The following is a 14,134-nucleotide window of genomic DNA, read 5'->3' as shown; positions in this document are numbered from 1 at the left end:
GGTTATATAAATTAGACCATCTATTTATCAGCCTCTGCTGCAACATTAATGGCCAGGCATTTCTAAAGAGGCACTTGGATTGTGGGCTGGCAGGGGAGCAATATAGACCCCAGTATCAATTTAAATAAATGAATGTTAAAGTGTTGAATTATATTTGACTATTTCTCCCAATTAGAGCAATCAGTTGTTTGCAGGTGTAGGTGATTGCCATGACTTGAATTTTACGTTCAGTTTTATCGCCACAAATTTCAAGTGAACAAATGAATTACTCACAAATGAACATTTCCTCTCCAAATGAACATAGCCTTGTGGGTATCAATTTAACCTTGTTTGACAATTATTTCTCACTGATATGAAAGGTCCTTATGCTTCCAAAACCATGCTCTCAACAAATTCAAGTGTCAGGACTCTTAAGAAAACCCCATGGAGAGGATGTCTTCATCCAATGACTTCTGTGTAATGGAGAGTCATAATCAAGGGCTAAGAGGGGATTTCACAGGGTTGTAATGGAAACTGAAATGCCCGAGGTAGAAATACCATCCAAATGACCAAAACGTAGCCATTCATGATTTCATCAAGTTTAATAAATATGTAGAAATACCATCCAAATGACCAAAACGTAGCCATTCATGATTTCATCAAGTTTAATACATATGTAGAAATACCATCCAAATGACCAAAACGTAGCCATTCATGATTTCATCAAGTTTAATACATATGTAGAAATACCATCCAAATGACCAAAACGTAGCCATTCATGATTTCATCAAGTTTAATACATATGTAAAAATGCCATCTTATGTACATTCGTATAAAATGTGTTCTGAAATTGTGAGATACAAAAACATTAGCATTAACACTAGAAATAATTCACAACAAGGAATCAGCCTATTGCACATCGGTCAGATATTCCTGCTTTGTCCAAATGGTTCAGTGCATCTATAACAAGACTGAATTAATGTCCAGAACTAAGAGGCCAAAGTTAGACTGCCTCTATGATGATCCCCATTGTATTATTCTTAACCCACATCAGTCAGAGGAAAGTCAGCTAATAGAAGACAATAACAATCTATCCACCATGATTGTTAATACATTTTGAATCAAGGCCTTGCTATATATTCCACTTCAGTTGGCACCTCAGTCGAACCCTATACATTAAAACATCGACACTTCCATCCATATAGAACATGGTTTATTCCATAAGTTACTCATAAAGACTACATTTAAATGATTACGATAATGAGGATGTTAATGTCACTTGGTAAACAATACATTTGTAGATGAGACAATGTGAGAGAATGAGAATGCTTCTGGAGGGAGGGAGGAGGAGGTGGCTTCTGGAGGGAGGGAGGGAGGAGGTGGCTTCTGGAGGGAGGGAGGAGGTGGCTTCTGGAGGGAGGGAGGGAGGAGGTGGCTTCTGGAGGGAGGGCGGGAGGCGGTGACTTCTGGAGGGAGGGCGGGAGGCGGTGACTTCTGGAGGGAGGGCGGTGACTTCTGGAGGGAGGGCGGTGACTTCTGGAGGGAGGGCGGTGACTTCTGGAGGGAGGGCGGGAGGAGGTGACTTCTGGAGGAAGGTGGGTTGGTGGTGGTACGCAGGTCATCCATGTAGATACAGTATATTGGTGTAGGAGTTCAGCAGGGATCAATACTAACACCACTACATTATACTCTTCAGTGTTGTATGCAGTTCATTACATGCAGCCTATGTAGGCTGTCAAATAATGCTGTCAATAATAACAATATCAGCCTCAATTTAAAGTAAAAGTCCATATTTGTGCAATCTCAGCCACCAATGGTGCAGCTGTTCATAATGGAAGTCACAGGAGGGAAAAGAGCCTGAGTCTAAAGTACTGTACACTACATCAAGTACACCAGAGCCACCGCTCTGCTGCGGCGGCTCAGACCGGGCTCTCCTCTTCCTCCACCTCAGTGTATCCCAGATGGTCTGAGTCTGAGGGCTCTCTTCCTCCTCTGGTAGTGTCCCTCTCAGGCCACCAGTTGGGATCTCGTCTCCTCCTCTCAGGCCACCAGTTGGGATCTCGTCTCCTCCTCTCAGGCCACCAGTTGGGATCTGGTCTCAGACCACCTCATCTGACTCCAGGTTGTATTCTTCATACAGGGCATCCAGGATGGCCAGTTGTTTCTCCATGGCAGGCAGGTAGACCCCCAGGTCCCGGTGCATGCCTGTGTTGAATCCTTCTTTCAGTTCCTCCCCCTCTCTGGACACCAGAGCCGCCGCGAAGCTGCTGTATGACGGCGCTGCTCGGAGGGCCAGCTGGGAACGGAGAGACGAAGTGTCACTAAGTCTCACACACCAAGGTTAGAGGTTTGTACTTACACTACTGTTCAAAAGTTTGGGGTCACTTAGAAAATGTCCTTGTTTTTGAAAGAAAAGCACTTTTTTGTCCATTAAAATAACATTGTTTATGTTGTAAATGACTATTGTAGCTGGAAACGGCAGATTTGTTTAATGGAATATCTACATAGGCCCATTATCAGCAAACATCACTCCTGTGTTCCAACGGCACGTTGTGTTAGCTAATCCAAATTCATAATTTTAAAAGGCTAATTGATCATTAGAAAACCCTTTGCAATTATGTTAGCACAGCTGAAAACTGTTGTGCTGATTTAAAGAAGCAATACAAAAAACTGACCTACTTTAAACTAGTTGAGCATCAACATTTGTGAGTTCGATTACAGTCTCAAAATGGCCAGAAACAAATAACTTTCTTCTTAAACTTGGCAATTTCTCGCATGAAATAGCGTTCATTTCTCAGAACAAGAATAGACTGAAGATCTCGTACAACGCTGTGTCCACGCTGTGGACGTCCTGGCCTGGTGTGGTTATACGTGGTCTGCGATTGAGGCCGGTTGGACGTATGGCCAAATTCTCTAAAATTATGTTGAAGGGGGCTTATGGTAGAGAATTTAAGATTAAATTATCTGGCAACAGCTCTGGTGGACATTCCTGCAGTCAGTATGTCAATTGCATGCTCCCTCAACTTTAGACATCTGTGGCATTGTGTTTGACAAAACTGCACATTTTAGTGGCCTTTTATTGTCCCCAGCACAAGGTGCCCTTGTGTAATGATCATCCTGTTTAATCAGCTTCTTGATATGCCACATCTGTTAGGTGGATGGATTGTCTTGGCAAGGGAGATATTCTCACTATCAGTTATGTAAACAAATTTGGGCACAAAATTTCAGAGAAATAAGCTTTCGTGCCTATGAAACATTTCTGGAAACTTAACATGTTGCATTTATATTTTTGTTCAGTATAATATTATTTCAGTTTGTGTGTGATATAGGGGTTATATACATTATAAAGAAAACATTTTTATAAACAATGGCAACGCTGCCATGTTGATCTGAGCCTTGCTGTTAGAGAACATTAGTGTCTGACTTTCAGATGTCGCAAATGCACCTCCCCCCGACTCCAGTCTTTGACAGCTGGTTGTTTTAGAATTACCACTCAAACGCGCCCAATATCTGCAGTGCTGCTCCTCGTCTTGCGGAGCCTCCCTTTAAATTATAAAGTCAATCTCAATGTGATCCGCAAGATTCAGAAGCTTGAAAACCCCATTAGAAAAAAATCCTTAAACCCCATTTTTGCCTCCCCCCAAAAAACTACATTTTTATTTTAGTTTGTTTTGGAGTCAAAGATAACAGTTTCAGTATAGCTTTTCAAACAGGTTTGTTAATTATTTTATTTCCGTTTACTAAATAGTTTTTGTTCCTTGATTAGTTTGTTTCAGTTGACTATAATAGCCTTAGTGCACGCACAGACACATGCCCGCCCGCCAAAGTGGGCCTGATCTTATGATGGGATACTTTTTCCAACTATAAACTGCTTCGTTAAAAAGGGCTTGAAGACTCATTATCAAGTATTACTCACAGCAAATACACCTCGCACAACCCATCCATGATACTGCCGCAGACTCCGTCCATAAGCATTACCTGAGTGGACGAGGGAGGGGAGTGTTAGGAATACAGAGGACATTACGTAATACACTATATGACATCAAACCAAAAGAGGACTACCCATTAACCGTGTGTGTGTACCACAGTGTTGCTATGCTAACTCACCCAGCGCTCCGGGGATATCCCTTTCCCCAGAGTTGACCAGGGACAGGAACTCCTTGAGGAACTTGAGTCCTCGTTTGAGCCACAGCAGGGCCTCGGTGGCTGAGTTACGGACGCGGGCCACGCCGGTCTGCACCTCGTGGAGCACTATGGTCTGCAGTGTGGGGAAGCTGCCTGGGTCCGACGACAGCTTCTGGTGGATCTTCTACAGACAGCCACACAGAGAGACAGAAGAACTTGTCGTCATAAAGACAATGTCTGATGACCAAATGGCACCCTATTCCCTTTATAGTACACTATATGTGCGCCCTGGTCAAAAGTAGTGCACTACATAGGGAATAGGGCGCCGTTTGTTACGCAGCCCCAGCAGTTCTTATAGGTTTCTAAATCTGGTTGGTCGTGTCGTGTTGCCACTTAGCAGGTTTAATTGTTCCATGACAACACTGGAAACCATAGCTTGTCATTTCTTGGTGGCGGTAGAGTAAAATAACTCGGTTAAAGCTCTGCTAGTGAAATGTTCCAGTGCTTTATACACACAGCACTGCCTAATGACAATATATCACTTTCACCTTCCAGCACAGAAATTGTTAGAACAGTATTTGTTTAGTGTGTATTCTGCCCAACTGAAGAGTTCACAGGGCAGGTTAAGGACCCTATTCCCTCTGTAGTGCACTACTTCTGTACTGCGCTACCGTATATAGGGAATAGGGTGCCATTTGGGACAGAACCAGTGGGTGTAAAAGTCCATTTGGTCCCATTGTAACTGCATGGAGGGAGGAGAGTCCCTCTTGTGGTCATTTAGAGAACTGTTGATACCAGACAGACTTATACAACATCTGCACCCAGAATGTTATGCTGATTTGAGCAACTTTTTAAAAAGGTAGGCTTTAGTAAACTTAATCTAACTTTAATTTCTTGTAATGTAAAAATCTAACGTTGTTCTAAACTCAAGACAGCCTTTCCTCTTACCTTGATGTTGCCTGTAAAATCCATTTTTACTGGACCAAATACTGTGGATCCTAGTTTGTCTGAGGAGAGAGAGTCCAATGTCACTTCAATGCTGGATATTTTTGTTACACTATTGTTTGTCCTTGTGGGGCGGTTTCACGGACACATATTAAGGATAGTCCTGGACTAAAAAAAACAGTTTGACAGAGAATCTCCATTAAATGCTTTTGAGTCAAGAATGTGTGTTAATCTGTGTCCGGGACCCCCCCCCCGGTGTTTTATTCCCCAGTAAACATTACAAATTGATGTAGACTTCACTAGAAGAGTAAATTCTAAGTATAACATGGAAGAGATCGTAAGCCTGGAGGATCCAGAGCCATGTGTGTAACATACAATACATACCTGTAGCTCTCTATAGTTTATCACAGTGACATACATTACTGTCGGATCACACCAACAATGGACAGAGGGCTGTTGTATGACTTCAAGATGGATTACACACTCCAGACTCACATACACACACCCTCCCTCCCAGGAAACCCATCCACTTGATTAGTAAGTAAGAGAAAGAAATGCCTCCAGTCAACCAGAGAACACATCCAATAGGATGATCAATTAGAGACAGAGGAGAACAGTATGGACGTGTGAGAGGAGACTGAAGGGAACAGAACATGCACCACCACCAGGTGGGAAAGATTATGTACAACATGTTTCACAAAGAGACAGACAGAGGAGAACAGTATGGACGTGTGAGAGGAGACTGAAGGGAACAGAACGTGCACCACCACCAGGTGGGAAAGATTATGTACAACATGTTTCACAAAGAGACAGACAGAGGAGAACAGTATGGACGTGTGAGAGGAGACTGAAGGGAACAGAACATGCACCACCACCAGGTGGGAAAGATTATGTACAACATGTTTCACAAAAGATGGAGAAAGAGACAGAGAGGAGTGAAGTGACCATCCTACCTAATACAGGCACTATTGCATAGCATGAGTCCAAAAAGGCTTGTGTAGGAATACCACTGTCACCGTCCAGTCTTATATCACTAAATCTAAAGAGAAGTCAGAGAGATTCAAACAAGGGGAGATATTAGTGAGGTCCGGCATCAACAACCTTTATTTCATTCAATCAAACCAAAACAGAAAAGAAACAGACACAACCAAAGCCAAAGACAGCCTCCACACAAGACCATGCTGTCAGGCCATTGGGTGATTTGATACTTGTTTTGAGTTCTTGTCTCGAACTTAGATACACCTGTATAATAAATAGTTCTAATGTATCAAAAGCATATCAGCTATGTTCCCCAACCTCTACGGCGTTGTTCTAAGGATTTCGTTTTCACTAGTTCTGTGTTGGATGTTTACTGCACTTAAACACATTGACACTGCATTGTCTCTCCCTGTCATTGGAATACTGTAATATCACAAGTGAACATCATGATCATTCATATCACAGTTCTGATCATTCAATTCACGGTTATGATCGTTAAAATCTTATCTTAATGCTGAATAACACTGTTAAAAAGGGGCTTTCAAATGTCATCAAAATGAAAAGAAAATAAAGAGTGAAATGATTACCAAAAACAAACAACCCCAAAATCCGATGAGGGCATCTCTGTAATAGTCATGTGATCAACCGAGAACACACCAGTGTAAAACTTGTTATATGGTCAAATGGGTTTAAAAAGTCAACAAAAAACTTGCTCTGTTTTAACCTAGTCAGTCATTAACAGCAACACAGTTGGCAAGAGCACAAAGATCTGGGACCAGGCTAGTCTCCCTTTTTGTTTTCGCACAGGCATGGAAAAATGACCTTTGCCCTTTCATACCCAAAGCATTAGCATTGGGCCTAAACAGTATATATCAGAGTAGCACAATTTGCAGCATAATCTGAACACACTAAATACATTAATCTCAATAATAAATACCTCATTGTGGAATAAACATCATTACAGTACCTAGAATAATTAATTCATGGATTAGTGTATGTGTTGGCCCTTGTTCTGTCTAGTTACTGCTTGTGAAATATTAGCATGGACCGCAGTAGTAAAACACCTACACTCTGGGGTGAAGTTTTCCCCGAGTTACGGATCTATCATCAGCTTCCCCTCCCACAATGCAACAAGTGAAATCTAGACAAGCCTAAATATCTTATGTAGACTTTTCCTTCTTTTCCCCGTACCAGGCTAATTGTGCATATTCTAACCAAAAACATGCTTAATACAAGTCATTTCTCTTATTTCAAGATATTTAGCTAAATATTTTACCTTATTACAATGATGTCTATGCGTTCAATATGAAGGAAGATGGAGGTAGTTTCGTGAGCCAATGCTAACTAGCTTAGCGCAAAGAAAATGTATTCTGCATCAGCTAGCATGCTAGCAGATCCAGTCTTTGAGCTAACGCTACATTGCCAAAATCCCAAACTATCCCTTTAACCATTAGTGGGGGAAATGCAAAACTGACCACAGATCAGCATTCTAGGGTCAACTTCACCCTACACCGTAAGGTCTACAGTATGTGTCCCTCCTGCGGTGTGTCCCCATACCTGTGACTCATCGTACTGAAGAATGTGTCCACCTGCTCTGTCTCCTCTTCTTCTCCCTGTGGCTGGGCAGGCTGCTCCTCCTCCAGCTTGGCTTCCTCTTGGTCAGTGACAGCTTCCTGTTGGTTCTGGGTCACTTCCGGTTTCTCTTCTTCTTGGGCGTTGCTCATTTCCTGCTCCACCTCTTTGAATTCCTCCTCCTCCTCCTCTTCCTGCTGTGCGGGTTGGTCGGTGTGTTCTGGGTCAGGGTTTGTGTGGGTGGTTTGGGTAGTGGCCTCCTCTTCCACTGCAGACTCCTCTGGGCCCTGGGGGTCCCCGCCGACTGGGCTATTTTCTGTATGGCACAGAGAGACACACAACATGTTCACAAATGTTCTGTTCCAGTTGGCATGTATGAGCCATAGCAACTAGCATGTGAAACCCATTCAAGCAGAAATTGTCAATGTCATTTCAAGGAGAACTCTAAACCACTACCTTAAAAGTATCGAGGTGTGAAAGAAGCACTTTCTGAGTTCCACATTTATCATGTGCCAGTGATACATCTAGCTTCGCACATTGGGTTCCGTTATTTTAATCAATGTTAAGATAAATATAATAAATCATTGCCAACTTCAGCTGGTCCTCTTTCTACAGAACTCTAGAAGACATTGCCAACTTCAGCTGGTCCTCTCTACAGAACTCTAGAAGACATTGCCAACTTCAGCTGGTCCTCTTTCTACAGAACTCTAAAGACATTGCCAACTTCAGCTGGTCCTCTTTCTAGAACTCTAGATTGCCAACTTCAGCTGGTCCTCTTTCTACAGAACTCTAGAAGACATTGCCAACTTCAGCTGGTCCTCTTTCTACAGAACTCTAGAAGACATTGCCAACTTCAAGCTGGTCCTCTTTCTACAGAACTCTAGAAGACATTGCCAACTTCAGCTGGTCCTCTTTCTACAGAACTCTAGAAGACATTGCCAACTTCAGCTGGTCCTCTTTCTACAGAACTCTAGAAGACATTGCCAACTTCAGCTGGTCCTCTTTCTACAGGACTCCTGCATGGTGAGCAGTAAAAGGTTTCATGCTTTGGAGTTGATTCTGGTTCACATACAGGGTGTTTGTGTGTGTGTGTGTGTGTATACATGTACATTTGAAAGGGCAAGTGTATTTAAATGAGAGACCTGTTGGGGGTGTTTGGGTGGTTCTCTCAGGGAGCGTGTCTGGTCCGTCTCGTTGGTCTGGTCCCTCTGCTCCAGAGTCAAGGCTCTGGTTGTCATGTGTTACAGATCCTCCTGAGATTTCTTTACACTCCCTGTGTCTGGAGAAAAAGACAATTAAGCCCCCCACATCCCGGAGAAAAAGACAATTAAGCCCCCCACATCCCGGAGAACAAGACAATTAAGCCCCCCACATCCCAGAGAACAAGACAATTAAGCCCCCCACATCCCAGAGAACAAGACAATTAAGCCCCCCACATCCCAGAGAACAAGACAATTAAGCCCCCCACATCCCAGAGAACAAGACAATTAAGCCCCCACATCCCAGAGAACAAGACAATTAAGCCCCCACATCCCAGAGAACAAGACAATTAAGCCCCCACATCCCAGAGAACAAGACAATTAAGCCCCCACATCCCAGAGAACAAGACAATTAAGCCCCCACATCCCAGAGAACAAGACAATTAAGCCCCCACATCCCAGAGAACAAGACAATAACCCCCACATCCCAGAGAACAAGACAATAACCCCCACATCCCAGAGAACAAGACAATAACCCCCACATCCCAGAGAACAAGACAATAACCCCCACATCCCAGAGAACAAGACAATAACCCCCACATCCCAGAGAACAAGACAATAACCCCCACATCCCAGAGAACAAGACAATAACCCCCACAACCCAGAGAACAAGACAATAACCCCCACAACCCAGAGAACAAGACAATAACCCCCACAACCCAGAGAACAAGACAATAACCCCCACAACCCAGAGAACAAGACAATAACCCCCACAACCCAGAGAACAAGACAATAACCCCCACAACCCAGAGAACAAGACAATAACCCCCCACAACCCAGAGAACAAGACAATAACCCCCAGAGAACAAGACAATAACCCCCACATCCCAGAGAACAAGACAATAACCCCCTACATCCCAGAGAACAAGACAATAACCCCGCCCCATCCCAGAGAACAAGACAATAACCCCCCATCCCAGAGAACAAGACAATAACCCCCACATCCCAGAGAACAAGACAATAACCCCCTACATCCCAGAGAACAAGACAATAACCCCTACATCCCAGAGAACAAGACAATAACCCCCACATCCCAGAGAACAAGACAATAACCCCCACATCCCAGAGAACAAGACAATAACCCCCCACATCCCGGCCACAGAGTTATCATGGATACATATCTAATGCTGTAGTTTCATGCAGTTAGTGGACATGTAACAATTCATGGAAGATGGAGATAAGGGAGTGCTGGTGTAAAGGTTGAGACCTCGAGGAACAAGTCAGCTTCAAACCAAACTTCTGAAAAGAGAGCCACCTACTTTTCCTGATTTGATTGATTGACAGGTTTGACCTGTGGAACAACAACAAAATTGCACATTAGCCAAAGACAGAGCAGTATGAAGAGAAAACGTTGGCTGGCTAAGCTCATGTGTAGAATCACGGTCGTCTTGCACCAAACTGAGGCCGTCAAATCAAAAGGTAGTCCTAAGTCCTAATGTTTCCTCCGACACATTGGTGCGGCTGGCTTCCGGGTTGGATGCGCGCTGTGTTAAGAAGCAGTGCGACTTGGTTGGGTTGTGTTTCGGAGGACGCACGGCTTTCGACCTTCGTCTCTCCTGAGCCCGTACGGGAGTTGTAGCGATGAGACAAAATAGTAACTACTAACATTGGATACCACGAAATTGGGGAGAAAAAGGGGTAAAATAAAATATAAAATATAAAAACGACTTAAGATATTGGCTCCAATCTAGGTTGAGCCTTCAGATTTTGTGACAACTAACAACTAAAGAATATTTTTCCACTTCTCTCAGACTTATAAAACGCGTTTCCAAAACGCACTACCAAATATGGTGGTGAGAGGAAGCCACTACCAAATATGGTGGTGAGAGGAAGCCCAGTGGCCGGCAGTGGGTGAAGATGGAACCAGATGGATTTTGGCCGACATTCTGCTGATTTTCTCATCAATTAAACATTTGATCGCAATACAGTTCTGTTACCAAAACTAAAATATGTTACAAACAGAGTGGACTAAGTTTTGTAGACTTCACCGTTTCCCAAAGTTTTAAAATTGTTGTTACTTAGGAGTGCAAATTCAAATAGAGTTGTTGCACATGCTCACTTCAGGGTAGGCGCAAATATGCAAAGAAATGCTAGAACGCGCCAATAGGATCTCGCTAGTTCATGCTTGGCTCTGCCCACCTCCTTGCTTGTTCTGCCCAATATGACTAATTTGTTCTCATTTGAAACGATGGTCTGTGGTCTATCTTGGTTTAGTTATAAAAAACCTTTGGCATCTCTATGTGTAAGCAGGTACCTTCTGGGGTTTGATGGTTGCCACGGGAGGTGACCCGGGTGGGGTCTTTGTGGCCTGGTCTGAGCTGAAGGTGCGGTTGGCGATCAGCATGCACTCCTCCAACGTCTTGATGAAGGTGGTGCATGTAGATTTCACCATGGTGCCAGGGTTCTCCCCAGCCTGAAACAGACACACAGATATACACAACCATCAACTCCTAAGCAGATTGCTTATCCCTTGTTTGTGTTGTAAAAGTGACTGGCCATTTGCATTGCAACATAATCCACTGGCGATTCAAACAGAGCATACATACTGAACTCAGTGAGAAAAGGTTTTCTGGTTGCACAGAGAGTAAATAGGCCATTGAAAACTCACCCCGCCCTCTGTCTTACCTCCTCAGTCTCCTCACTGTCCTTGATCTGGTTAACTTGCTGGAGCAGAAGGTCACAGTACAGCCTCAACTCTGACATCTTGGTCTTAAGAGCCTCTGTGTTCTCCTGGTGCTCTGAGGGAGAGAGAGAGACGCGATGTCGCTTCTTGAAAATAACCTTGGTTGTGTTATGTGAATATTTAAGATGAATAAAGATCATATTCTCTGCATACATTTCCCTCTCTATAATACACAATGTCCAGTGTTCTGTTGGTGGCTCTCTATAATACACAATGTCCAGTGTTCTGTTGGTGGCTCTCTATAATACACAATGTCCAGTTGGTGACTTTCGGGGTGATGGTCACTAGACTGGATGCTGTATGTTACGGATTAAACTCATATCTGTTGATAGTGTTTGACGCCAGACTGGAGGTACAAGGACTAAACACACTGATTATTATTGTGTTGTCTGAAACACTGTGATCCTGTAGAAGCTGACAGTCACTGCCTTTTGTTTTAACTCCATACAAGCCTTCTGGGCTGGTGTTTACAGAGCAGCTGTCTGCTGATTAGGATTTAGTCTCAGAGAAGGCCAGGTAGACATTTTCTCTGCTGCTGTGCTGGAGGCGTCTCCCTGTTATAACTTGTAATAAACAGGATTGGCTTTAACTGAGACTGCTCTTCTCTTTTGTTCACCTGGAAATTCATTTTACTGGTTACGTCCCAAATGACACCCTATTCCCTATTTAGTGCACTACTTTTGACCAGGGTCAATAGGCAAGTAGTGCACTATATGGGAATAGATGCCATTTGGGATGCGGAGGTTCTCACGTACTTGCTGTAGATCATCAACTAGTCAGCAGCGGGACAATTGTTTTATTGAGCTGGGTCAGAACATAATTAAAAATCATTTGTAGACTGAAAATTGACCGCAAGAATCCCCAAAATATATTTGACAAAAACATAATCATTTCAAACCTTGCTTACATTTATACGATCACGTCTCTTATGTGGGAATAGTTTGGAACAGATTTTACAGTCTCACGTCCAACAAATAAACACATTGTTTTTTTGCTCAGAAAACTTGGGTGATTTTATTTGTCCCTCCCTCAGGCCACCAGTTGAGGAATATAAACACATTCATTTCATGAAGTCAGTTGGATAGCTTTTAACAGGTCACCCATGTAGACCTACATGTCCATGGCAGGCACCAGGCTACAACAGGTAAAACCAAGCCAAATACCCACACAGCAGCATGAAATCGTGTTTCAGTCAAGCTATTGTGTTTTCAGACTTGTTTGGAGTAACCCAAAGCTAACACCTTACCTTTCTCTCTCTTGGTTCGGTTGTCTGTGAGGCAGGCCTTTGCAGATCCCAATGCGACCAGCCATTTCTGCCTCTCCGCTGCGTTGATGGCTCTGAGGTAGAAGTACTGTTCTCCGGGGATGGTCAGGTCAACCCGTGTGAAGTCAGAGGAGTGGACTAGTAGGGAGAGATGGTGGAAGAGAGAGAAAGACAGAAAGTGGGTAAACCCCAGTTAACAGCAGACTCAAGGGTGTAGGACAGTGGTTCCCAACCTTTTTTGGTTACTGTACCACCAACTGAATTTAGCTCTGTCTGGAGTACCCCCTCATGTGCCATTTACCAGTAGGCCTATGGGCTCATGAGTCTTCTCAAGTACTCCTGTGGATAGGCCAAGTAGCCCAGGTTGGGACCCACTGGGGTAGGAGACATTTTGGCAATCATATGTGGTTGTTGTCTATAGTTTGTCTGCCTTTGTATATTCCACTTAATTTGTACACTAGAGTGCACTATATGTTGGGTCATGGGTCACATGTATATAGGCACACAGGTAAGCAGGAAGTGGGTTTTTGGGGAAAAAAACAATATAGACTAAGCTTCAGATTGACTCTTCAGTAGGGTGTAGCCTATCTAGTTCAAAGGATCGCAATATTTAGCATGTTGTCATAATACAGGCCACTGTGTCTTTACCAAGCCAATAATAGCTACCAAGTACCAACCTTGTATTTCACACACTGAGATTTTGATGCTTCCCTTGCATCCTTTCCAGGAATCCTCTTGCGAGTCATAGTAGGACAACGTCCCTCCTTCCAGTACAAACCAGCGAGGCTGCCAACCTGGGAAAAAGGATGTTGATAACTATGACCACTGTGAAAAACATTAACTATTCATTGTAACCTGTAGTTGCTAGCTATCTAGCTAACAGAGCAAGACATATGACTCAGTGCCATCCAATGACAATTAGCTAACTAGCTAGCTAAGGTTAGATCATGTTGTTTTTCTGGCTGATTACCTGTCCAGCTAGTTGTTAGCTAGCTAGCTAGCTAACAATCTGATTCAAAGCTGACTTATTCAGAAGCTCAGTTAGCTGCTTAGTTTCTTCTTACCACTTATGTAATTTGTCCACTTGAATAGGATTCCCTCCATTCTTCATCTGTTTCTGAGGTTCATTACTTGTTTATTAGAACAAGACGCCGGCCACAGCTGATCCTGGAGACTCAATTTCATTCCCAAGTAAGATTTTCGGAAATAAAGGACCCGTTTCATTTGGATACGACAGAAAAGTACGTAAACCATACATGAATGGGGTTCCATGTGATCGCGTAAGATCCCGCCCAGTTCTACGACGTCAAATGATTTGCGTTTTAGGCC

At 43.4% G+C, this 14,134-nt stretch overlaps 1 protein-coding gene across 1 annotated transcript; it reads right to left on the bottom strand.

Annotated features, from left to right (window-relative positions):
- Positions 1-694: 694 nt before the first annotated feature.
- Positions 695-14,090, bottom strand: plekha8 (pleckstrin homology domain containing, family A (phosphoinositide binding specific) member 8). The gene is made up of 13 exons (XM_065027474.1): positions 13,870-14,090; positions 13,483-13,599; positions 12,788-12,943; positions 11,484-11,596; positions 11,113-11,271; positions 10,118-10,149; positions 8,742-8,878; positions 7,585-7,915; positions 6,003-6,088; positions 5,053-5,111; positions 4,087-4,288; positions 3,896-3,957; positions 695-2,275 (listed from the first exon to the last, which is right to left on the bottom strand). Exons 1-13 carry the CDS (start codon positions 13,907-13,909, stop codon positions 2,078-2,080), a joined length of 1,692 nt encoding a protein of 563 aa, XP_064883546.1. The 5' UTR covers positions 13,910-14,090; the 3' UTR covers positions 695-2,077.
- Between the last annotated feature and the right edge of the window lie 44 nt (positions 14,091-14,134).

This window comes from Oncorhynchus nerka, linkage group LG14 (genome assembly GCF_034236695.1).
Source record: "Oncorhynchus nerka isolate Pitt River linkage group LG14, Oner_Uvic_2.0, whole genome shotgun sequence".
In the NCBI taxonomy this organism is placed as follows: domain Eukaryota; kingdom Metazoa; phylum Chordata; class Actinopteri; order Salmoniformes; family Salmonidae; genus Oncorhynchus; species Oncorhynchus nerka.
This window is presented reverse-complemented; position numbering and strand designations above follow the sequence as displayed.

Excerpts from the sequence above, each read along its gene's own strand:
- plekha8 (XM_065027474.1), bottom strand. The coding sequence starts at position 13,909 with ATGGAGGGAATCCTATTCAAGTGGACAAATTACATAAGTG. Across the intron at positions 13,600-13,869 it reads GTGGACAAATTACATAAGTG|GTTGGCAGCCTCGCTGGTTT; the intron begins GTAAGAAGAAAC and ends CCTTTTTCCCAG. Across the intron at positions 2,276-3,895 it reads TTGTGCGAGGTGTATTTGCT|CTGGCCCTCCGAGCAGCGCC; the intron begins GTGAGTAATACT and ends CTCCGTTCCCAG.